Source organism: Gekko japonicus, unplaced genomic scaffold, assembly GCF_001447785.1.
Source record: "Gekko japonicus isolate JY-2015 unplaced genomic scaffold, Gekko_japonicus_V1.1 scaffold652, whole genome shotgun sequence".
Taxonomy (NCBI): Eukaryota; Metazoa; Chordata; class Lepidosauria; order Squamata; family Gekkonidae; genus Gekko; species Gekko japonicus.
This window is the reverse complement of record NW_015173143.1, coordinates 108,425-135,238: the sequence shown is the minus strand read 5'-3', so window position 1 is coordinate 135,238 and position 26,814 is coordinate 108,425. Positions and strand designations below refer to the sequence as shown.

At 42.0% G+C, this 26,814-nt stretch overlaps 1 protein-coding gene across 1 annotated transcript in view; it reads left to right on the top strand.

Moving 5' to 3' along the window:
• The window catches only part of DAPK1 (death-associated protein kinase 1), a 129,454-nt gene extending 103,137 nt beyond the window's left edge, over positions 1-26,317 (top strand). The window contains exons 18-25 of the mRNA XM_015422298.1: positions 7,418-7,495; positions 8,940-9,162; positions 16,030-16,218; positions 20,214-20,411; positions 22,410-22,548; positions 22,929-23,049; positions 23,924-24,112; positions 25,085-26,317. Of these exons, the coding sequence (XP_015277784.1) occupies positions 7,418-7,495; positions 8,940-9,162; positions 16,030-16,218; positions 20,214-20,411; positions 22,410-22,548; positions 22,929-23,049; positions 23,924-24,112; positions 25,085-26,317 (2,370 nt within the window). The remainder of the gene's footprint in view (positions 1-7,417; positions 7,496-8,939; positions 9,163-16,029; positions 16,219-20,213; positions 20,412-22,409; positions 22,549-22,928; positions 23,050-23,923; positions 24,113-25,084) is intronic.
• Positions 26,318-26,814: the final 497 nt, after the last annotated feature.

Here is a 26,814-nt window from a genome sequence, read left to right as displayed (position 1 = left end):
GCTAAGCTTGAGGATCTCCCCTTTGAGGGAAAAGAATTGTTCAGCCAGGAGACGGATGAGATCCTGGTGCATATCAGGAAGTATAAACTTCAAGCAAAATCCTTTGGGATTATGGCTCCTGGAACCAACCAACAAAAGCCCAGGTATTGGTCTCGGCCACCGCAGCGTCTGCTCTACTCATGGCCCTTCCGTTATTCTGAGTCACTGTTTCAGAATCCGCCCTTTCATGCCCCTTATAGTCCCTCATACCACTCCACCTTTCAGAACAAGCGTTCCAAGCCAAAACCGGCACAGGTCAATAGAGGTAGGGAGGCTGGGGGTCGAGGAGCCGAGTTCCAATGACTAGTATGCTCCCTGCCTCTTGGACAGGTTGGCCCGGTTTTATGAGGCCTGGTTAGTTATTACTGATGACCCTTGGGTCGTGGCTATAATAAAGAATGGATATTACTTGGAATTCACTTCTCACCCTGTTTCTCACTGTCTTTTCTTTCCGCCGCACAATGATACGCTGGTCTTGTCACAGGTGGTGCAACTACTCCTTGATAAAGGAGCAATACAGCGAGTCCTGTCACCTACTGAATCCCCAGGATTTTATTCCCCTTTCTTTCTGATTGACAAGAAGGATGGTGGGCAAAGGCCCATCTTGGACTTCCATCACCTAATAAATTTCTCACGAGACCAAAGTTTCGTATGCTCTCCTTACAAGAGGTTATTCTGTTACTTCACCCTGGTTGTTGGTTTGCCAGCATTGACAGCCTATTTCCGTATTGACATCCACGAGGACTGTGCACATTTTCTGTGCTTTATCTATGAAGGACTAGTATGCCAATAAACTGTTCTCCCACTTGGGTTAGCTTCTGCCCCTAGAGTATTTACAAAATGCCTCTCGGTGGTAGTGACCCATCTCCGCCTCCTGGGGTGTACAATTTACCCATATTTAGATGACTGGTTACTAGTGGCAGATTCCTCGTACCAGCCACTGTCACACATTGCACTTATTCTGAATACACTTCAGTCTCTCAGCTTGTTGGTCAATGCTAATAAGTCTACCCTCCGCCCTGTACAGCAGATATTCATTGGAGCCACGCTTAATGCCATTTTAGGAAAAGCGTTCTTGCCAGAGGTCCAGGCGCAACGCATTATACGCTTTGTTTGTTTATTACTGACCTGTCGCAGATGCCCTGCCAGTTATTTGCAATGCCTTTTGGGGCACCTGGCTGCGACCACTGCAGTGCTTCCCTATGCCCGTTTACACATGAGGGTCTTACAGAATTGGTTTCTGAGACATTTTCACGCTCACATGCATAACCCGAACATCTGCTTAACGGTACCACACTCTGCATTGCATGCTCTGTCATGATGGACCAACTGGTTCCACTTGCGGGCTGGCGTGCCCTTCGGTTTCCGCCACTTTGACATACAGTTGTTCACTGACGCCTCCCTTGTAGGTTGGGGAGCCCACTGTGGTCAGGAGACGGCCAAGGGCCACTGGGGATTGGAAGAAGCAACCCTGCATATTAACGTTCTGGAACTTTGTGCAGTAAGGAGGGCCTTCTCTTCTTTTGCAGGTCTCCTGCATGGCCAGTGTCCTTCTACACATAGACAACATGACTATGCAGTATTACATCAACAAGCAGGGCGGCACTGTCTCTATGTCACTCATGACAGAAACCATTGCTTTGTGATGCCAAGTCATACAAATAGGAGCGGACCTGAAGGCTATCCACATAGTCGGTCACTTAAATACACAGGCAGATTTCCTCAGCAGGGTGTTTCACATGTCATACGATTGGTCTCTAGGAGACAGCTTTCTGCGACCCCTGTTCAGAAGGTGGGGTACGCCAGACGTAGACCCCTACAAATACAAAGTGTGCCTTGTTCTGCTCTTGGGCTGCAATAGGTGTCGGGTCCTTGGGAGATGCGTTTCAGCTTCGCTGGACAGGAGGCCTATTTTATACCTTTCCTCCACTTCTAAATTGAGTGGTCACAAAGGCTCACTTGGATGGCACTACAGCTATCCTCATTGCTCCCTTCTGGCCGAGGTGCCCTTGGTTTCCCAAGCTGTGGGCAATGGCCAACGGAGAGTTCCACACATTTCCAATAGTGTGGGATCTGCTCTCAGGACGTCTCCCATCCAACCCAGACCTCCAAGCGCTCAAGCTCACCGCCTGGCTGATTCGCCCCAGAGGTCCCATAGTCCCTTAGTTGCGGAAGTATTAAGGGCCTCCAGGAGGCCATCCACCAGGCGATCCTATGCTAGCAAGTTTGCCCGTTTTTCAGCTTGGGCACAGGACAAGGGGATAGACCCAAACTCTTGTGCCTTATCATTTATTTTAGAGTTTCTGATGCATCTTAAAACTAGGGGTTTAGCTAAGGTATACTTAGCAACCATTTCAGCGTCTCATGTGCCTATTGGAGGGTCTACGGTATTTGTGGTGCTTGATGCCAAACGTTTCCTACGAGGTTTGAATAACTTGTACCCCCCTTCCAAGTTGCCTCTAACCCAATGGAGTTTAACCTTGGTGTTGACTAAGTTAGTTCATAAGCACTTTGAACCTTTAGCGACATGTGAATTATCTTTTCTTTCCTTTAAGTTAGCCTTCATCATTGCCATCACTTCTGTTAGATGAGTCAGCGAGTTGGCGGCGCTCTCCATAGAGCCGCCGTTCCTCCATATACACAAGGATCGAGTGGTCCTCAGGCCACATATAGATTTCATCCTGAAGGTGGTTACTGGGTTTCACCTGACTCAAGATGTGGTGCTTCCTGTATTTTTTCCCAATCACTCTTCATTAGCTGAACGTTACACTCGTTAGGTGTTAGACAGGCTCTGCTCTTTTATCTACACAGAACCCGCCCCTTCCGTGAGTCAGCAGCCTTATTTGTATGCTTTGGTGGCCCTAACAAGGGTAAAGCAGCCTCCTCACAGACCATCTCTAGAAGGATTTGTAAAGCTATTCAATTGGTGTATGATGTGCAGTGGGTGTGCAGTGCCCCCTAGTGTTGTCGGCACATTCCACACGGGCTCAGGCCTCGTCCGCAGCCTTCTGGTCTGGTATACCGGTTCTCGACCTCTGCCGTGCTGCTACTTGGTAAATACCTTCGACGTTCATCAGACATTATGCCATGGACATCAATGCACGGAGAGAAGCAGCAGTGGGCATAGCGGTGCTACAGTCTATTTTTCGCTGAGACTTCCCACTCCCTCCTCCAAAGAAAGTCAACTTGCTATTCTCCCATGTGGGACTGCACAGAAGCCTTAAAGATGAGAACAGGGGTTGCACTTACCTGTAACCATTGTTCATCAAGAGGGCTTCTGTGCAGGCACACATCCCTCCCTCCTTCCCCCTCTGTGGGAGTCTCGTGCGCCGAGGTGGCAACAGAAGGAGAACTGAGGGAAGAGAGCAGGCTCCTCCCAGGTCAGGTGACTTTTGGGCAGGAAATCTCTCCCTGGAGAGGAAAGTGACTCTCTTGGGAAGAAAACTGTAGTAAAAGCTCGCTAGTTCCTCTCGGTGGCTGGCCCGTAGTACTGCAGTCCCATGTGTGCCTGCACAGAAGCCCTCTCGATTAACAAAGGTTACAGGTAAGTACAACCCCTGTTTTATTCCTGTTTGGTCCTTGAATCCGTTAAACATCTTCATTGTGCTGATTTGCTGCTCACTCTCTACTTATATGTATGGGCTGGTAATTTCCATTTAGTTGTCTCTAAAGAAGCGTGCATGCACACGAAAGCTTATACCTTGAATAAAACTTTGTTGGTCTTAAAGGTGCCACTGGACTCAAATTTTGTTTTGCTGCTTCGGATCAACACAGCTATCCACCTGATTTTATTTTGTTTTATTTATTAGCCATTTTTCTAATATGTCATGAAAGCCTATAAATGCTATTTAGATGTTTTTCCGTTTTTCTTTTTCGAAAAATAGCTCTTCTGAAAAGCTTTTATACTAAAACAAAAGTATTTCATAGTGTGCATGTATGTGTGGGCAAGTGAATGAATAAGCAAACGTGCATGTGAGCTTGTAAAGCAATTACTGCTTGTCAAGCCGATCTGCACCACTGCGTCCAATCAGCACCACCTGCTGTCTTTTATGTCTTACCAGGGCTAAGTAATGTTCCTCAAACAGGCATTCTGAAGAACCGATGAAAAACACCTAGCTATCACACACATCATTAACTAAGTAACACATATGGGGGGGGGGTGTCCCATGTAAGAGACACAAAGCCTGGTCAGCCAAAGTCATCTTTACCTTTAGTAGTACAAGGACTACTAAAAACCATGTAAATAAAATTTTGCTTTAATTCACTATAACCACAAAAGATCTTCTCTGTGACATGGGTAGCCCCTTAACTTGTTTTTGACACTCTTCCCACAATGCCTGAGAGCCAGTGCTGGCATCAGCAGTGGATGGGGTGAGGCAGATGCCGATGCCTATCACTGATGTGAAATAATTTTCCTCGCATTGCAGAGTTTACATCACAGTAAACTGGAAACTGGCAACTTTATTATTTTATGGTGTTGGATGATAAGCTTTCTTCAAAGAGCCAAGGGGCAATTTCCCCACTCTAAAATATACATTCCCCCTCTCCTTGTTAACAGCAAATCAGTGGACATCAAGGAGAATTTTTTAGAATTTCTTCATGTCACAGATAAAACAGGGGAAAGATCTTGCGAGCATTGTGTTGGGCAAGGTGATTGAAAAGTATAGATTGTTGTTATCTAATATTTTTGGCCAGTACTGGAATAATGGTGCCAAAGAACCATTGTTCTAGAAGAAAATCCCCAAGCATTTTTTGTACCTTGTTCTCACCAAAACTGAAGTGTTGATGCATATTGCAGACAGTTGTAGCCAGGCAATTTTTTTTGTAATTATTTGTTGTTGTTGTTCAGTCACACAGTCAAGTCTGACTCTTTGTGACCCCATGGACCACATCATGCCAGGCCCTCCTGTCTTCCATCGTCCTCCGGAGTTTGCTTAATTTCATGTTCGTTGCATCAATAACACTGTCTAACCATCTCATTGTTTGCTATCCCCATCTTCTTTGACCTTCAATCTTTCCCAGCATCAGGGTCTTCTCCAGTGAGTGCTCCTTTCTCATTTGGTGGCCAAAGTATTTGAGCTTCAGCTTCAGTATCTGGCCTTCCCGGGAACAGTCAGGGTTGATTGCCTTTAGGATTGACCGATTTTATCTCCTTGCAGTCCAAGGAACTCTCAAGAGTCTTCTCTAGCACCATAATTCAAAAGCATCTCTTCTTCAGTGTTCAGCCTTTCTTATAGTCTCTTGCAGCCATGCATCACTACTGGGAATACCATTGCTTTGACCATACGGACTTTTGTTGGCAGGGTGATGTCTCTACTTTTTATTATGCTCTCAAGGTTTGCCATCTCTTTCCTCCCAAGGAACAGGCGTCTTTTAATTTCATGGCTGCAGTCACCATCTGCAGTGATCTTGGACCCCAGGAACGTGAAGTCTGTCACTGCTTCCATGACTTCTCCTTCTATTTGCCAAGGAGTGATGGGGCCGGATGCCATGATCTTAGTTTTTTTGATGTTGAGTTCCAAGCCAACTTTTGTGCTTTCCTCTTTCACCCTGAGCAAGAAGCTCTTTAGGTCCTCTTCACTTTCTGCCATTAGAGAGGTATCGTCTGCATATCTGAGGTTGTTGATGTTTTTCCCGGCAGTCTTAATTCCGGCTTGTGATTCAGCCAGGCCAGCATTTCATATGAACGTGTAATTATTACATCACATGTATCCATTTTTTTCTGGAGAAGCAAAATCTGGGAATTGGCCTTAAAGCATTTGCCAAAGCTGATCCTGAAAGCTCTGTCTCAGGTATCTTGGAGTTGTACATGTTGGAGTAGATGCTGTCAAGTCAGTTATTGTTGCATTTGCCATAACTAGTCAATGCATAACAGGTGCTTTCTCGTGGTACACATGTTGATCATTATGCATACACACAGGCCATAAATATACTTGGCCATCTTTGTATGCAGTTAGAGGCTCAAGACAGTGAAATTTGCAATAAATATCTTTGTTCCCTACTAATCCACAATAAAACAAATTATAGTAGCCAGTCATCTTTTAAAATTTGTATTGAAAATCTGTTTACAGCATTCCTTAAGTAAGGTAAAGGTAAAGGTTCCCTTGCTCGAAAGCCAGTCGAATCCGACTCTAGGGTTGCGGTGCTCATCTCCGTTTCAAAGCCGAAGAGCCAGCGCTGTCCGAAGACATTTCCGTGGTCATGTGGCCGGCATGACTAAACACCAAGGTGCACGGAACGCTGTTACCTTCCCACCGAAGTGGTCCCTATTTATCTACTTGCAATTTCTTGCTTTCGAACTGCTAGGTTGGCAGGAGCTGGAACTAGAGACAGGAGCTCACCCTGTCTTGCGGCACCCGGGTCTTGAACCGCTGAACTACTGACCTTCCACAGCCTGCAGTTCAGCGTCTTAACCACTTGAGCCACCGCAGCTCCATACTTAAGTACCTTAGAATAAAGTGTGGGACTGGGTATGCTAATGTACATAAGTAGTGTAGGTGATGTGCAAGTAAGCTTAGGGTAGCATGAACTCCAAGCTGGCTGGGAAGGGAACATCCCTTTGATTCGAGTCCTGGTGTTTCTTTCTCTTCCTCTTAATGTTAAACTCTGCTGACACACACTGTCAGCTGATCACACTGCAACTTATTTCTAAATCCTGGACAGTCCCATTACAGAGATAAATGTAAACACAAAACAGCTGTCTTTCTGCTTTTGGAAATGGGTAAATGAAAAACTGATACATCATCAGGATTCACCACTTTTTAAAATGTGCACAGATACCGTCCAAAGAGATTAAAAACCAGATGTCATTTTTCTTACAACTCCTTTCATGTTAAACTGCTGACCTATGAAATGTGGGTAATTGAAAGTTAAGAACAGAATGCATAAAACAGATTTCCTACTTTTCATAAATTTGCTTAGGTTATTTAAAGCTGTTCTCTGTCACATTTTTTCTCTAAATATGGTAGGTGCTATAATCAAGTTATCATTTTCCCCCTCCTTCTAAATACCATTTACCTCTTCTTGCTTAAGTACATGTCAACATACTAGTCTTGTGATCTTTCAAAGATCCATGTATATAACAGAAATGCATAGCTTCAGAAAGTACTTTTGCATTTACTTGCAGAGACTCTGTGTTGCAAGGAGCACTAATATTAACCTTCAACTCATGAAGTTTTTAGCTTCCTGTGACTGTAACATCAAGATAGCAGTTCTTTGTTTTGAAAAATAAACCCTTTTTTCTTTAATGCCAGATTACATATTCCAGCTAGGTGTCTTGTTTTATTCCTTAATCAGTTTGCTTCCGATAGCATTTACTTATCTCCTCAAAGATGATGGAATAAAAAGTCATTGTAACTAATAATTTATCTTTTAACAGGATGGTAAAACAGCAGAAGACCTGGCTAGAGCAGAGCAACATGAACTTGTAGCTAGCCTCCTTGCAAGGCTAAAAAAGGTAAGGAAATGAATGAAGAATTCAGTCCAGCTTCAGGCTTATTCTTACATCAAAAGATATTATGAAAAATGGATAAAAACTGTGCATCTGGCTGGGTATCTGATTCTTCTCTTATTTTAATGAGCTCCATAAAACTATTAACTGCAGCCAGTGTTCCCTCTAAGCTGAGTTAATGTGAGCTAGCTCACAATTTTTTAGCCTCCAGTTCACAGATTTTTGTCTTAGCTCAGGAAGGACAGCTCCCGAGCAAACTGATTTATGCAGTCCCCAAATCGCTCGCTCACAACTTTAAGGCTTGTAGCTCACAAAGTAGAATTTTTGCTCACAAGACTCTACAGCTTAGAGGGAACATTGACTGCAGCTAAAATTTTGTTAGCCCAAAAATGGTAGATGGGACTCCCATAGTTAGGGGCAATGGTTTTTGAAAATATGGGACTTTATATGGATAAACTATCGGACCAGTTTTTGATTACTGAAAGCTCTTACTATCAGTCACACTTTATGGAAAAATGGTTCTCCTTTTTTGATTATATATCTAACACTGCTACAAAAGAAGGTACTCTGCCTGGGAAATATGTTCAGTTTTCTTTCTAGTAATGACATTGTTGCATGGTATCACTCTTCTCAGTTTGACAATATGTTTATTGGTTGTTTTTTTAGTTAAGATATCAATATCTGTATTTTCTATTGTTCTATCTTACTATTATTTATAAAATTAATAAAAATTATTATTACAAAAAACCATAAATTCTTTAATTACTGTACTATCTAAGAACATTGCCATTCTAGCTGCATCTGAGAAAGTGAACAGTGACTCACGAAAGCTCACACCCTGCCACATATTTTGTTAAGTCTTTAAGGTGCTACTGGACTCTTGCTCTTTTCTACTGCTACAGACAGACTAACACGGCTACCCATCTTGAACAAATTTTTAGTCTTTCAGGGTTACCTGACCAGAAACACAAAGGACATTCTGCTGTCACAAAATACTGACTCCACCGCTGGCTCAGTATTGAAAATTTGTGAGTTATGAGCCTCAGGCTAGGATACATTTTGGGATAATGTAACGAACTTTCAGACTTGACAGGGTAAAAGACGGAAGTGTAGGATATGTACTGAATAGGTGCATCTGGTTCCCTAAAATACTGTAAGCTGCTTTTTTAGATTCTAAGGACATTTAAAAGCAACTTCTATTGCAGGAATCCTCCATTGGTGGGAAACAGGGTGAGAGAGCAGTGTGGGAAGTCAGCATTACATTGGTACTTCATACAAATCCATATCTCCATCTTGGACTTTAAGCAAAAAAATAATTGCTTTGTAGCCTCCTTGTGCATTTACTGTGCACTCCTGTACAGAGTTACGTCTTCAGTTGGCTTAAACTCTGGACAGGATTGCAAAGTGAGTCAGACTGACTTCAAAATTATATGTATATTTGTGCTTTTAGGACACTCACAGAACACTGTTCATCCAGCATCTTCGACCTACTCATAATCTACAGCCGAGAATAAAACTTAAGCTCTTTGGTCACTCTGCATCTGGTAAAACTACTCTTGTGGAGTCTCTAAAGTGTGGCCTCCTGAGAAGCTTTTTCAGAAGACGCAGACCAAGGATTTCTTCTACAAACTCAGTCAGATTTCCTCCTTCACCTTTATCTAATAAGCCATCAGGTACTACTTTTAAGATTCTTATTTTGTACCTTATAATAAAAAATTATTGTTTTTATTTTTAAAGATTTGGGCATAGAGGTCATAGTTACATCAGTAGTGATACGTAGTGCATGATATTATCCCATATCATGCTCTGATAGTTGTCCACTAGAGGGAAATCTGGATGGGGTGCATTTTTCTAGTACCTAAATACTGCTTTTTGAATATTGAGAAAAAAAGCAATATTGCTGCAACAAACATCCAGTCTGCAGTTATATATTTCTGTATCCCTGCAATAAAACTATCCTAGGTCCAAAATATCTCCTAGCAGAGACAGAGACTGGAGCTGTTGTAGCTCAGCAAATCTACAAACTAAATAAAGCGGCTTCTAGCCTTCAGTTTCTTTTTCAGGGCTAATATCTAAAGCAGGGGTGTCAAACATATGGTCCGCGGGCCAGAACAGGCCCACCTGGTAAAACACCCACACACACACACTGCTGATAAAATCATGCTGTCTGTTGGGGTTGGCAGTGTAAAGGGCGGCTCTCTCCAGTGGCTCTGATCAGTGCTTCCTCTCTGCTCTGTTTTTCCCCATGGCCGGGAGGCTGCCTCATGTGCTTTCATTTACAAAAGCTTGATTGGTGGGTCCCCGTGACCCTGCTGGACTTTTCCCACTGGCTCCAGTCAGCTGCTTCCTCTCTGTATTGTCCTTCCCCCTGACCAGGAGGCTGCCTCGTGTGCTTTTGTTTATAAAAGCCCGATTGGTAGCTTCCCCTGACCCTGGGCTTTTCCCATTGGCTCCAATCAGCTGCTTCCTCTCTGCTCTAACCTTCCAGAGACTGCAATCTGCAGTTCTTGCCTGTGTCCAGTGTTCCCTTTGAGCTGAGTTAGTGTGAGCTAGCTCACAATTTCTTAGCCTCCAGCTCACACATTTTTGTCTTAGCTCAGGAAGGATGGCTCCAGAGCAAACTAATTTATGCAGAAGCCAAATCCCTCACTCACAACTTTAATGCCAGTAGCCCACAAAGTAGAATTTTTGCTCGCAAGACTTCACAGCTTAGAGGGAGCATTGCCTGCGTCATTTGTTTATGAACACTTGCAAGAGGTTCAGTGTGATCTGCAGTTCTTTCCCCCCTGAATGTGATCAGTTGCGATCAGCTCTGCCGGCTGAAGCCTGCAGTTTTTTGTTTACATACACTTGAAAGAGGTTCAGTGCGATCTACAGTTCTCCCCTCCCCCCCATCTGATCAGCTGCACTCGTCTGTGGCAAGTTGCTTTTTGCCAAGTCAAGCTGCATTTATGGTCCTCTTAGATTTGTAGGGTTGCCGGCTTCAGGTTGGGAAACTCCTGAGGATCTGGGGATGGAGCCTGGAGAGGGGAGGGACCTCCGTGGGGTACAATGCCCCAGAGTCCACCCTCCAAAACAGCCATTTTCTCCAGGGGAACTGATCTCTGTCATTTGGAGATGAGCTGTAACTCCAGGGGATCCCCAGGTCCCACCTGGAGGCTGGCATCTGTAAGTGAGTGTGAGCAAAAAAAACCCCAACTTTGAATAAAATAATGATTTTGTTTATATTGCAGTTAGATTGCATTATATGATTCTCTCGTTGGCTGCTGGAATGTTAGGAAGCAGCACTTGTTATAATTGCCCCATTAAGTCCAGGATTGCTTGTTGTATCTTTACAAGCATTGCAACCCTCCTTGGTGCTTGGGCATTGCCTGATTGCAATTTGGGAAGCCACTGAAAGGGGAAGCCTTCCCCAAATGATAAAATGCCATGTGCAATTGAAGCTAAAGACAAAGCACTATTATAGCTAAAACCAAATAGCCTGCCTGCTGTGAATTTGTATGAGCCTTTTGTAAAAAAAACGATCGCCCTTTCCACTGCAGCATTTTCTTGGCAAGTGTGCTTTGATAAGACATTGGCAATAATGGCATCTTCCCTGTTATGACACCCCTGTTATAACACATGACCTGGCCCAACAAAGTCTCATTTATGTCAGATCCGGCCCTCATAACAATTGAGTTCGACACCCCTGATCTAAAGGGCACTCTTAGTCTTTAAAGTGTCACTAGACTTCTGGATGAACCTAGCCTGATATATATTCCTTCACCAGCCTCAAAGTGGAGGACAGGGGCGAGCATTTCCTTTCCCAGACACTGGTTACACCAGGTATCAATAGATACGCGGTCCAACCAGAGACCAGCTTTGATTGTTTTTACCTTCTGTTGAGTACCAGGGACAAGTTAGAGATCCTGATGGTCCATCTGGCTTGCCAGTGGGATCCCTGGCAGAGCTGATTAAAGTGGTCTTGGAGTTAGTGTTGTGGGGCCTTAAGACTGATTGTCCTTGGAAGTTTCAATATACATGGTGAGGCTATGTTGTCAGGTCAAGTTTAGGACTTAGTGGCCATCATGACAACTATGGTGCTATCACAGGTTGTGATGGGCTGAACACATTAAAAAGGCATATGCTGGAGCTTCTTTTCTGTACCAAGTATTTTGCTGGTGCTCTAATTAGGGAGCTAGGGATTGGGCCCTTATCGTACTATCATTGTCTTCTGAAGGCATGGTGAGCTTGCTGCCTTCTCCCCACAAGGACCATGGAGCTGCTAGGACAAGGAACACCTGAATAGTCCACAAGAACAAGCCCTCCAAGAGGCAGTTACGGTCCATAGGAAAAAAATACTGTCCAGTATACCCCGACAGTATCATATGTGATATTCAGACCATTTCAAAGAAAATCCCTCATCAAAGGGTATAATAAGTCAAGGTAGGTACAGTGACCATGCAGAGTCTTTTTGCCTGCTAGATTTGATACCATTGGGTTGTGAACTTGTTCAGAGACTTTGGAGTCCGCTTAATACAAAATAGAATTTTGATTTGTGCATGATCATTGGACTGGACAATATTTTTTCTATGGACCATTACTGCCCCTTGGAGGGCTTGTGGACTATTCAGGTGTTTCTTTCAAGAATTATCATTCTGATGGTTTGTGAGACTTTATTATGTACATTACATTTTCTTGAAGTGTTTTATGTGTTTATATATTCAGTATATTTAATATATTTCTATTAGCATTATTACTTGTTTTTTGGGGGGAAATTGAGGAGTTTTACATTTATATATGTAGATCTATACTTTTCCTTCCCAGTTCGTTTTGTGGGTTTTAATTAATAGCTTTTGATGCTTTATGTTTTTATTGTTTTACTTAGTAAGCCACCTTGGACAGATACCCTGCAAAGGTGGCATACATTCTTTTTTTCTAAATAAGTAATAACCCCCTTAATGTCCAGGATACAAGGACATCTCAGACATTCCTGTTACATATTGTTCCTGTTTATAAATTATGTGAACAAACTAGGATATTATTTATTAATTATGTGAATAAACTAGGATATTATTTATTTATTTTATCAAATTTGATTTTAGACTACCTCCCCCGGAGGGACCGGGCTCAGGACAGTGTACAACATAATATCATATGAATATTATTAAAAACAGTTAAAACCAATAAAAACACAGTAGTACCAAAATATGATGTTAAAATTTCCTGATGGTGTCACTGGCCTCACGGGGATGCAGGGGGTGGGAGTGCCAGAGAAGATGGAGACTGTCACTGTCCTCAACCAAATGCCTGGCGAAGCATCTCTGCTTTACAGGCCCTGCGGAACTATATCAGGTCCCTCAGGGCATGGTCGTTATTCGGCAAAGAGTTCCACCAGGTTGGAGCCAGGGTGGAAAATGCCTTGGCTCTGGTTGAGGAGGACAAAAGGAATCAGATCCTTTGCTTCCTGAGCCTTCATTCCAAAGAAGGAAGTACATTCTGTTAGAGAAGACTGTATACTTAACAAATGAAGGACAAAAAGTGTTCCTTGGTTAAGGGACAATTCTTGCTTCTTGCACAGTTCATTCACATAAAAAGTTGAGCTCATCAACTTAAATTCATGGGAATTCATGAAAAGGGCATATAATAATTATTAAAATCTGCATTTATCTCAGAAATGTCAGTACAGAAGAATTACTGTTTCTGACCACTAGAGGAGGCTAGTTGAATGCAGAGATTGTTATATGTCCTTAGCACTTGTTTAGTTTCTCTAAATCTCTTAAACTCTTAAAGTTCCAAAAGAAGAGAAGAGATTGGATTTATATTGGATTTATACCCTGCCCTTCACTCGGGGTCTCAGAGCAGCTTACAAACTCCTTTCCCTCCCGCTTCCCACAACAGACACCCTGTGAGGTAGGTGGGGCTGACAGAGCTCTGACAGAAACTGCTCTTTTTCAAGAGCAGCTGTGCCAGAACTATGGCTTGCCCAAAGTCATCCAGCAGGTGCAAGTGGAGGAGTGGGGAATCAAACCCGGTTCTCCCAGATTAGAGTCCGCGCACTTAACCACTACACCATTCTGGCAAAAACTGTTGCATTGGCCCACACAAAATACAAAACAAGAAAACTAATACCCTTTAGTTAAATGGATTTGTTTTCTTGTTTTCAAGTCTTAAATATTATGAGATAATTCAGTCCTTCACTTGTTCTTCCATCTGGAAAAGACATGGCTGTCCATATAATTTTAGAACATCAGATTTATCTATCATCTATAACCATTTTTGTAGCCATATGCATTACATTTTAGAGTACATTAGAAAACATACTTAGAGCCTGACTAGGCATTATAAGTAGCACAAATTCACCATGGTGGTGAGTTCCCAGTGGCAATCTGTGAATAAATGTGCAGCAGGGCCCGATTCTGATCAAGTCTGCTGTGCAGGAGAAGGGGACATTCCTGCCTTCTCCCCTGTGTTGTTTTTGGCAGTTGAAACAGCCTGGAGGGCATAGGGGGAGTGTTATTTACTCTGTGGAGAAGAAGTACATGTACTGGCTCCCAGTGGAGCAAATAACACTCCCCCCCCCCCCCCCCAGCCCCTGGGCTGTTTCAATTCCCAAAAACCAAATACACACACACAGAGAAGAGAAGACAGGAATTCCTCCTTCTCCAGCACAGCAGTCCCAATCAGAATCATGCCCTAGTGCACAGTTACTCACAAGTGGCCACCAGAAACTTGCAACTACAGTATAGCTGCAAGACCCCATGGCAAACCGCCATGTATTTACTAAGATTTTTTCATTTTTATCTTGTTTTCAAGATGTAATTTCTCATGTTAATTCAAAGGCTTCTGTACTTTTAGGGGCCATTTGTTCAGCAGTATGCTCAAGGGCCAAATTTTGAGCAGAAAGTCTAGTTTAGTGGTGCCATCTCTTTCCAAACAAGCCTGTGAAGTGTCTCTGTCCAGATTAAGACTGTATTTTAAATTATCAAATGATAATCTGTGTTAGTCATTTTGTTCGGCTTTTATTTGGTTTTAACTACTTTTCTGCTGTGTTTGTTGTCTTTTAATTATTTTTTATTGTACTATTTATTCTAGTTGCATAAAACTGACTTTGGATTTTCTTTTTACGTGTTTATTACTTCAGGCACTTCTTTGAAGAAATAATTCCTGAATAAATATTCCCCCTCAAGCTATCCTGCATTTTTCTGCTTATCATTTTCTGCTCCCTGGATTTGCTCCACTTTCCTTTTCCAGGAATGTATCTAAATTCACAGTACCATATTTACTTGAAAGCAAGACAATTCTGTTTGTATGACAACCCCCTTAGGAAAAAGATAAGCCTATAGATAAAAGCAGATTCCCCTGCATTTAAGAGAATCTCCCCCCAAAAGAGATGAGCCCATCAGTCAGCCGGTATGAGGGGCCCTCCTCCCACCAGCCTCTTATCTTCATCTTCAAGCTCCCTTCCCACCCTGGAATCCTACCATCCATCGCTACCTCCCCATCTAACCACTTGCAATTCACTCTTCAGCCCTGAGGAAAGTGACCCTTGTCAGCTGCTGCAATTCCTCCACCAGATAATTAGCTGGACATGCTTTCTCGACTAGGTGCCACACAGCAGACACTATGGTAACCTTTGTGGAGCTAAGTGCTTCCTGGGGCTGCTGCTGACACTCATGGCACTGCCCCAGGGGTCATTGAGTGGGTATGAAGTGGAGCCATTTTGCTTTTCCCTTCACCTACTCCATCTGTGCGCGTAGCCCATGTGGGCTTTTCCTTCACCTCTGCTCCCAAGTCAGCACAGATCAGCCTCCTTCCCTTCCTTCCTGCCCACCCAGTCCATGGAAGGCTTCTCTGTACTCAGGGTGGCTGGGTCATGTTGGCTGCTTCTAGCCTCCTCCCCAGCTGATGGAGTTGCTGGCCTCTCTTCCTCTGTGGCTTCTCACTTGACTAATGTCTGAAGGCTGGCAGAGTGGCCGCCCCCACACCCCACCACAGCAGAACTTACCAGTAATTGAATGGGAGCAACTTTATAGATCAGTAGATTTTAAAATTGTCTTGTTTTCAGCTAAATACAGCATTGTGGTTAGTCTCCTTAATGCTAGAGAATAACATTCTGGCTCAAATCACTGTGCAGATCTGCTCATTTTAATCCATGCTGTAATAACATGAGGGAAATAAAGTGCTTTTAAAACACAGCCTAACAGGTAGGCTATTAAAAATAAATACAGCCTAAGCATAATAAATCCACACTACTGAGAACCCAACCACTCTAGGTCTCTCCCCCCCCCTTTTATGCCTAATTAGGTAGAAAATATTTCCCCTGTCACCAAAGGGCTATTCCAAACAGCTGAATCATCTCCAAGGACCATGGAGTGCTTTGGTTGTGATTGATTACCATGCGCTTGTAAATCCTAAAAGAATATTCCTAGCAGCTGCTGATAGTACTAGGAGCTTTTTTTCTTCTTGTTGTTGTCTTAATTCCATATGATTTTGAAATACTCTGATTGTGAACTTCCCCAAGGTTTGTAATCTTTTTTTCCTTCTCCCTTACAATCCAGTTTCTGTAAGTATTACAAATCTCTACCCTGGCTGTGAGAATGTTAGTGTGAGAAGCCGCAGCATGATGTTTGAGCCAGGCCTGACCAAAGGGATGTTGGAAGTATTTGTTTCTCCTGCTCACCATTCCCACTGTTCAACGGATGATCAGTCTACAAAGGCCATTGATGTACAGAATGCTTATCTGAACGGTAAAATATGGATTCATAGCGTAATTATTTACTTTTAATGCAACTGGCATGTCCTCAGTACACAAACATTCCACATTGAAATCTCCACAAGTGTTACATTGGACATTTGAAGCAGCTTAGTGTGATTTGATTTTTTTTTTTGGGGGGGGGACTAGTTAACGCCACCATAATAAATGCTGAAGATGAGATAGTGACATCAGCTTTACTTCTGGGTTTGGTTAGGGGAAATGAATTGCCAATTAAACACAAGCTCATTCCCAAGATATTCTATATGAGATCTGAATAGGTGTGATATAAATATCAAGATTTTTTTTCTGCAAAGGATTTATTGGAGGCAGCAGATTAATAATTCTATTATGTTTCCCTGGAGCATTAATTCTATTATAAGTAATGAGCCTGAATTATCAGCTGTGCGCATGATTTAGTGTTAATGTCTGAAACGAGTTTCTCTTTTCTCTTATCTCCTTTTCTTCCTGCCTCTCCCTCTGAGCTACGTTATAAAGAGCTCCTAAAATCTGGAATACTTCCAGAAGAGCATCCAAGGCTAGAGAACCAGCCCAACAGAAATACTCTCAGTCCCTGCTTACTTTTGTGCCACAGCATCACTCAAATAGGAGGCAAAGGATGAGGATAATTTTTTCCCCAGCTTTGATTGTAATCCAAGCTGGAGAAGATAATGTTCATTTTGACCTGGAAGAAAACATTGCAAGCTGTGAAAATTAATATTTCTTGCCCAGGAATTATAGATGCCATCATTACTAATAAGTAAATAAAGGCCCCGTTCACACGGAGCAGAAGCCACGCTAAATAGACGGAAGAGAGGCGGAGTTACCTGGCACGATCACACGGCAACATCTGGGGAGCGTAGAGCTCCCGTGGTTGAACTGTGGCGAACCGCCGATAAAACGGAGCAAAAAACTAGTACCTCGGAGGTACTAGTTTCCGGAAACTGCGGGGCAAGGGCGGGCGTCTGATCGCGTTTCCGGTGGCATCCGGCGCCCGTCCATGTCCCCTTGCGAAGAAGGTTTTTTTTTTCCCCAAGTCTCCGTGGTTGCGCATAAGCACTCAACGGAGCATGCGCATTCGTAGTGTACACAAAAAAAGAAACCCAGTTCGCCGCGCCGCGCGCTTCTTCGTTGCGCGCAGGCATGTGTTGTGATCGACGCCTCTCCGTAACCACGGAAGCTCCACGGTACCTCCACAGAACCTCCACAGGAGGTATGATCACTTTACTGCGTGTTAGTTTGCCCCGGGGCAAACAGCCACACTTCTCCCCCGCAGTTTCCTGCGCGTGTGACCGGGGCCGATGTTCCTTATAGAGCCCATGGAAAATCTTCACTAAGAGAAGGCTCTTCTGTCAGCGGAATGGGATATCTTTGCCTTCCGCTCCCACACTAGCCTAAAATGATCCCTGCTGGTCCTGACTCGCCCCAGTACAGGAGGAGGAGGGGTGTCAGGTTTGCAGCAAGAGGAGGTAATTGGCAAGAAAAACTTAGATCCAAGCTACTAGCTAAAACACACAGTAGCTGAAGTCCTACAGTAAGTTTTCCTTCAGCTGTGTAGCTAAAAAGTAGCCATTCCATTGTCAAATGCTTATGTGGTTTTCCCTAGGAAATATTTCTTTATAAATAACATTAATTACAATGTACTGAACAAAAAATTAACAAATGCCGATTTCATCTTCATCAAAACACAGCTGGTCAGGATAAAAAGCACTATCAGTGCCCATAAAATGGCAATTAGCAACCAGCTGTGATTATTATAATCCTGCTCTGATTTTGCAGAGTAAGCATTACTCATTTTCAGTCATGAGAAACACAAATTGTGATTTATTTTTTTTACTTCACATTATTCTTTTTTGGCAATTGAAGCAGCACAGTGTAATATATTTAAGAATCTGTCAAGCAAGAGAAAACTCAAAGCGTTATACATCTGATGTGAATGTGAGAGTATGTTTTAAAGAAGGTTACATACTGCATTTCTGCAAGAACGAGAGTTTTATCAATTTGGCATATTGTCAGATGATTAGGGGAGGGGCTATGGCTCAGTGGTAGAGCATCTGCTTGGCATGCAGAAAGTCCCAGGTTCAATCTCCAGCATCTCCAGTTAAAAGGACCAGACAGGAGGTGATGTGAAAGACCTCTGCCTGAGACCCTGGAGAGCCGCTGCCAGACTGAGTAGACAAGACTGACCTTGATGGACCAAGGGTCTGATTCCGTATAAGGCAGCTTCATGTGTGTTTCTGTAGGAAGGCTCTACTCCCCACCCCCAAATCATACTAATGTAAAAAGCATTATGTGCAGAAATCACTAAGTTACTGTTGTGGATGAGCCTGTCTCATTTTGACTGCAGTCTTGCAACCAGTTGCTCATGTTCAAATCAGTTGCTCATGTTCAAATCAAATATATATATGGATACAGGCCTGCCACTTCTTTCTCTCTCTTTTTAAAATTAATATATGGTCACAGATCTGCGTCATGGCACCCTTGGGTATCATGGAAGCTGCCAATATTTTCCTTGGTTCCCACTGAGCTTTTTAAAAAGTGGGTGGGGCCACTGTAAGGCAGGATTTGTTATTGGCTGCACTCATTCAAATTAGTGGGCTTTCAATGACTGTAATAGTAGCCACAGCCACTGAAGGATCAAGAGACTGATAAATTCCTGGGCTTTTCTTAATCACTGTGTGATTCCGTTTACCCTTGTCTTCCCCCTCTCTTAGGCTTTCCTTCTTTTTATGACTGCTTCTGTTTCTCCCTCACTCCTTAGGCTTTCTTTAATTTCTTTTTATTATCTTTCTTTAATTTCTTTTTATTCTCTTTCCCTCCTTTCTTCTTATTCTTTTTCCCTGCCTCCCCTCCCTCCCCAAGCATTCCTTTGTTTCGTTTTATTTCTCTCTTCTTTGAAAAAAAAGCTTTTATTTTAAAATGTACAGGGAAACATTTTTAAAACACCCATCCAAAGCCATATTAATATGGAAAGCCTGAGAGAAATTTAAATAATGTGATAATAATCACTAAATTAGAATGTCACCAAGAATGTTTGGCTGTCAGAGCGAAGACATTTCTGACCTTCATAGACTTATTCACTAGCCCTGTTCACATGTTACAGTGAACTCATGTACATCTTGCCGGTGTGTGTGTACCTCTGTCTGAAAGAAAGAACCAACATGCATTCTCTTCTTATAAGAATCCAGTGACCAGTATCTGGATAAATGTGGGGTTCATATCACACATTCAGTTGTACGTGCATTGACTGTTCAAAGAACAATCAAGTGTGTACTATACACAGATTTTACTTGTGTTCACTGTAAACCTGTGAACAGCATTAGTATATTCTGCTTCCTATGTTCTTAGTTGGATAAAATAAGATGGAAGGGGAGTGATGGCGTAGAGTCTTACAGTGCAGGGAACTGGGCTCAATGAGGGAAGATGAATGTTAAGGAATAGAAGCCCACCTCCTCCTTTTCCAAGCTTGCTGTCCTCTAGGGTTGCCAGACCCCTGGTCTGGGTGGGATTCCCGCGATTTTTGGGGCTTCAGCCCACAGCTAGCCTGTAGGGGGAAGCCCCACCCCCGAACAGGCACATTGTGCATCAATGTTGTCAGTGTGATATGTCACATGGAAGTGACATCTTCACACCAGGGGCATCACACAGTGACGCTCTTGCATTTTGGCCAAAACACTATGATAATGTTGCCCCTCCCCACTCCCGGAAGATTAGTACTAACCTTGGCATACCAGTGACCAGCTTCATGTGTTCAGCATGCTTAACAACTATTTTGCAAAGTGAGGAGGGAGGGATTGGCTTTGGCTCTCCTTCCCGTAACAGCCATTTGAGGTTTGGCTCCAGCTCCTGTGGCAGCCATTTTAGGGTAGTGCTCACTACCTCCTTTCAAAATTCCAGACATGAGCACAGGCTTAAAAATGTTAGGGGACCCCTGATGTATGTAGAGATTCTTTTCATCTTACTGGCTTGACATTTATTTGCTTTTTGCAGGAATTGGTGATTTCAGTGTATGGGAATTCTCTGGGAATCCTGTATATTTCTGCTGCTATGATTATTTTGCTGCCAATGACCCCACCTCAGTTCACATTGTGCTTTTTAGTCTTGAAGAACCCTATGAAATACAGTTGAATCAAGTGACCTTTTGGCTTAGTTTCCTAAAATCGCTTGTTCCTGTTGAAGAACCTATAGGTATGCTATATATGTAATTTACTCTGCTACCCCTTCATCATTGGAAGAGAAAAGGGCAACTTGTTTCTCTTTGGTTTAGTGGATTCTGTTTGTTGATTCATGTCATATCTTTGTATTATAATATTTTATTGATACAAATTTAATTTTGTACACAATGTCATTAAGAGTGCTTCTTTAATGTCATCACTGGACTAATATTTTAATTGGTCACATTACTTGGAGGTACTTATCAACCATAACAGTAAATTTAATTATTCTATATTTTGAAGAGGTTTAAATTTGTTTGTTTTGGACACCATTTGTTTAACTATCACAATAAAGCACTCTTCCATCTATCATGACAATTTGTTGGAAGAACAAAGTCAAGACGCTTGGCTTGTTTCCAACATCCAGAAATTCTGGCTGAATTAGTGATGTTGATAATGTATGTGTTCAACAAAGACATTTATGAAGTGTTCTTATTACCTTGAAGCTGTCACGTTTTCCACTGCTTACTAACAGTATGAGATCTTTTTCTAGCACTGTAATAGTCTTCCTAATCCTAAAGGCTTTTTTAATTACTCATATCCAGAGTTTAAAATTGCAGTGCCTTTTCATAGGTCAAATATATACATTACCACATTTCCTAAGAAACTCAAGTTGTCTGTATGTTTCTCATAAAATGCAGAAATATGGAATGATCTCTGTTCCAATATCCACAGTCACTAAATGCAAACTAAATCTTCCTTGTCTTGTGTTATATTTTATGTACATATTTAAATATGTGTATATACTGTGTGCATGCACACACACATATCTAGAAAAGTGAACCATTACAGAAAGTAACAAAACTAAAATTTATCCTGCTGCAACCCTCCTAAATATCCCAACATAGTTTGGTAGAGTACTTTTAATAATTTCATGGAGAATGTGTACCATTTCCTTCAAAGTCAGAAAAAAGCTTATTCCTGGCTACCTACACATACATAAGTTTTACTGAGAGTTCCTAGCTGTGCAAGAGTTTCCACTTTGGCTCCCAAATGCCTACTCACAAATGATTTCATGCACATATCAAAGTGGCTAAAGATCAGCTTTGAATTCGATCCCACATATTGACTTCAGGGTATTTATTATTTCCTTAAGGTTTATCAAGAGAAAAAGAATATAAATGAAGTGCTGTATTATATTTACATTCTGTGGAAATCAAGGAAGTTTAAGTACCCTTATCAGGACTCTAGATTACATGTGAATGACTTATGTAGTTGGCATTTGCTTGTCCTCTTTGATGTTAATGTTTGTAAACATGACAAAATAGGTTTTTAGTGATGTATAAGAAAGCAAGCTGTACGCGTTTCTGTTCAGTGCTGTTACCTCATTCATGTGCCACTTGTATCTCTTTCTTTCATTCTTTTTCATGGTAACTCCCAGGCTTTCCTACTTAACTCTCACTTAAGTGAGAAATCTTTGTGTAAGTACTGTAAAGTTGCATTGATACCACCATATGAATGATTTTTCGAACATATTTTCCTGCATATAATAATCTCAGTTGTCACTCTGTAGTACTGTACACCAGCAAAGCAAATGAAAGATATTTTTAATGTTGATAAAAAGTTCCAAGTTGGTCCAAAACAAAATAAATTACATACAATGCCCTTTCTGAAGACCAATCAAAATGAGCAAAGCTTCCACACTTCTGTGTCATTTTTGTTGGTTTTCATAAAGGATATGTGTTTGGATTTTTTAAAAGTGGCTGTCCAAAACAAAAAAACCTACATTGTCCCTTTCCCAAATCTGTCTTCTGTTTGTAGTGAAAATAGATGGCTTATGAGTTCCTAAATGCTTTTTCCTTGTTTGGGAAAGAGAACACTTTGACTATTTGTGGCGAATATCCATCTTTGTGTTATGGAGTGTGACTTAAACTAGTGAAAACTTGTCTTTTAAGGCTGAGAATGTTTATAAGAAATACATAATCCATCCATCCTTGACTCAATCACAGTAAGATTTTTTTTCTTCTTGAAGCATTTGGAGGAAGGCTGAAAGCCCCACTGCATGTTGTGTTGGTGGCTACCCATGCCGACATTGTCAATCTTCCACGTTCTGCTGCAGGAGAGTTTCATTATGACAAAGATACATCACTTCTAAAAGAAATTAGGAACAGGTAAGAGGAAAAATGTAGTACAAAATATAGCACTGGGTAATGAATGAAAATATTAAGATGTTTTTACGTATCTGTCAAGACATTGAACTGAATTGAGTTGTTTTACAAAAGACTGCTTTCATAAGTACAGGTAAAGAAATTCTAGTGACTTCATACTGCTGTTACTTTTACTGTGAGCTTTAAGACTGCAACTGTGTGCTCACTTTTCTTGGAATATAGCCCCTTGAATCTTATAGTACTTCCCTCTTAGTAAATCTGCATGGGATAGGAATGCAAAAATATTACAGCATATCTGGTCATTTAAAAAAAAAATAAATGTAAAAATAGGAAAATAAAGCTACCTCTTAAACTGCAAAAAAAAAAAGTATATTGTCTCTTAGGTTTGGCAATGACCTCCACATTTTGGAGAGATTATTTATTTTGGATGCTGGTGCATCTGGCTCAAAAGATATGAAGATTCTCCGAAACCACCTTCAGGAATTACGCAGCCAAATTATCTCTGTAAGTTAAGATCTCCATGATAAATTAAGTTCAGAATTTTTCAACTTTGAATGTAAGTTACCTTGTGGTATAGGTATCTGGGGAACAAGTAGAAATATGACTTGGTGAAGCTATGTCTGTGGGGATTCATTCATCTCAATCTCTAGTGCCCTCTGGTGGTTACACAACCATTTTACATTTATTCTCTTTTGGATGAAAAGAAATAGGAAGATATTTTATTGTAGAAAGATGGGAGTAAAATTAGACTGCAAACATGTTTTTCTGATTTTACAAAATCAGACTTTAATAAATATTTTGTAATGCTTATTGCAATAAAGCAGGTTTATAACGTGCCTTTGCAGTATATCTGCATCTCTCTTATACAACATGTTCCCAGAGCATTCTGTACTTATCAATAACATTAGCCCAATACAGATGACCCCACCACCACTGTGCATTGTCTGAACACAAAGGGAGGGACAGTGGGCACAAGAGAGCTCCCATCTCCACACAATTGCCTGATTGGCTGCAGTATGTGAATGCGTGGAGGAAGTGGCTGTGCAAATGCTCCTCCCTGTGATAAGCAACATTCAGAAATCAGTGTTGCTGATCACAGGGAGGGAGCATACACACAGCCACTTTCTCCATGTGATTACGCCCTGCAGACCTTCAGGCAGCGGCATGGAGGCAGGGGATAGAGTAAATGTGCTTGCTCTCCCACTCTGAGCATTCAGTCAGTGTGCAGGTGGGTCATCTTTTCCACTTTACCACAGTTGTGTTCTACCATCTGTCCAAGCAATTCAGGGTGGCACTGATGGGGCATATGTTTGAATAGTAAGCATCTGAGTCTGCATTCCAGAAGTAGAATTAATGTCCACTATGGTATTTCTCATAGACATGTCCACCGATGACTCACTTGTGTGAAAAAATCATCTCTACCCTACCATCATGGAGAAAAATGAATGGACCCAACCAGCTCATGTCATTGCAGCAGTTTGTATATGATGTCCAGGATCAGCTTAATCCATTGGCAAGTGAAGATGATTTGCGACATATTGCCCAGCAGCTACACAGCATAGGAGAAGTAAGTAATCTACATTCTTGTAATGTTAACTGGATAGTCACTTCTACATACTTTATAGACCTTTATTCATATTCAGAGTTATCATTTTTTGGCATTGCTTACTAGCCACTTAAACTTGTGGCTGCGAGTAACTCTTCATCTCTCCATATCCTCTGCATATTCCAGAGAACTCACTGAAGGAAGATGATGCCTCATAACATGGTGAATTTTGGAACAGCCAAAAATCGCTTAAAAGTTGTGCGATGACCTCTGCCCGGGGGGGGGGGTCTCCCACAAGGGTTTCCTGTGCTTTAGAGGAGGTAAAAGCCGTGTGAGCTGCTCTTGCCTGTTCCAAAGCACAGCACAAAATAAGAGACCCATCCTCCCCTTACTTGGATTGGCAAAGAACAGTTTCACATTATGATGACCAGTCCTTGTTCAAGAATAGCGTTTCATAGAATGCACATTATGATGACCAGTCCTTGTTCAAGACAAGAATAGCATTTCATAGAATAGCATAACAACTAAATTTCCTCGGCTTACTGCTGTTCTATATTTAGTAACTAAAGTCTCAGCTCCCCCCCGACTAGAGCCCTGGGCATAATAACTAAATTTCCTCGGCTTGCTGCTGTTCTACATTTATTAACTAAAGTCTCCGATAAATTGTGTCCAAAGTCTGATTCCTGAGGAGATGGTTCTGGTTGAATAGTTCAGTTTAATGTTTTAGTTAAAGTAAATTATCTGTATAAGCAGAAAGTTTCATTATTCACAGTGCTTTACAGGCCTGGTATGATTTTGTCTTCCAAAGCAGAGGCAGAGCTGGCAGGGCTGTGTGTGTATGGCACCATTCCCTACAAATGCAGGATTTGTTATTGAATGTGTACCTTTTCCAACTGAGAATCTGGATATGTTTGGCAAGATAACAAGCCATGAAGAAAGGTCATGTGTTGTTTTCTCCCTGTATTTGACCTGTGACTTTCTCTTACTGAACAGATCAATATCATGCAGAGCGAGACAGTCCAAGATGTTGTTCTTCTGGATCCTCGGTGGTTATGTTCAAATGTCCTTGGAAAACTTCTGTCTGTGGAGAACCCCAAAGCCCTCCATCATTACAGAGGTCGATACACTATAGAGGACATCCAGCGTCTGATACCAGACAGTGATATAGAAGAACTTATACAAATCTTGGATGCCATGGATATCTGTGCTAGAGATCTCAGCAGTGGAACAATGATAGATATTCCTGCCTTGATCAAGACTGACAGCCTGCATAGGTCTTGGGCTGATGAGGAGGATGAAATTATGATTTATGGTGGTGTTAGAATTGTTCCTGTGGAACACCTGACTCCGCTTCCTTGTGGAATCTTCCATAAAGTTCAGGTGAATCTGTGTAGGTGGATACATCAGCAGAGCACAGAAGGAGATGCTGACATACGTCTGTGGGTAAACGGATCAAAGATCATGAACCGTGGAGCTGAGCTGCTTGTGCTTCTTGTCAACAATGGTCAGGGTATTGAAGTTCAAGTCAGAGGACTAGAAACTGAGAAGATCAAATGCTGCTTATTGCTGGATTCAGTATGTAGTACCATTGATACCCTGGTAGCTACCACGTTGCCAGGACTCTTAACAGTCAAACATTATCTCAGCCCTCAACAGCTAAGGGAGCACCATGAGCCAGTAATGATCTATCAGCCAAGAGATTTTTTCCGTGCACAAAGTCAAAAAGAGACTTCGTTGACTAATACCATGGGTGGCTATAAAGAAAGCTTTAGCAGTATTTTGTGCTTTGGATGTCTTGATATCTACTCACAGGGAAGCTTGGGGATGGATATCCATGTATCAGATCTGAATCTGCTTACAAGGAGGAAATTGAGTAGACTTCTAGATCCGCCAGATCCCATGGGCAAGGACTGGTGCCTTCTTGCAATGAACTTGGGCCTTCCTGATCTTGTTGCAAAATATAATACAAACAGTGGTAGTCAAAATGACTTCATCACAAGCCCATCCCATGCCCTTCTGCAGGAGTGGGGGAATACCCCTGAGAGTACTGTGGGTGTCTTAATGTCTAAGCTGAGGGAGTTAGGCCGCAGAGATGCAGCAGACTTTTTACTGAAAGCATCTTCTGTGTTCAGGGTCAGTTTAGATGCTAATGGCCATGAAGCCTACGCTTCCAGCTGCAACAGTGGAACATCTTATAATTCAATCAGCTCCGTGGTTTCCCGGTAAAAGCAAATGCCAGAAAGCACACACTGATCTAATTGCAGATAGTGAAGGAGGATTCAGTATGGCAGTATGTATTTATAAGTTTCGATATAAATGGGTCACGACCATCACTTTGTAAACAAACAGTCTTCCTATTTTTTTTAACTGTGACCTGTTTCTCTTATTTTACTTATTTATAAAGCTGGTGTGTTTCTGGTATTTTGCAGTCTGCTGCTAATTCTATATTGCGCTGCTTAAATACTGTCTTTTTAACTGAGGGGACTCCAGCTTTTTAGTAGCCAGCTGTGGTTTTTTAAATCATTTTTCCTAACAGAAGAAGTCCACACCTTGACTTTGTGCTCATTTCTTATGCCCTAACTTTTTCCATTGTGCTTGTTTAATTTAAAAGAAAAAAGAAAAACAAACAATGATAATCCGTTTGGATTTTGACGCCATGCTTAGAAATGAAAACGCGAGTGCCTTTGCAGAAGGTGAGTGGTTGAAATTAAGTGATCCTGCTG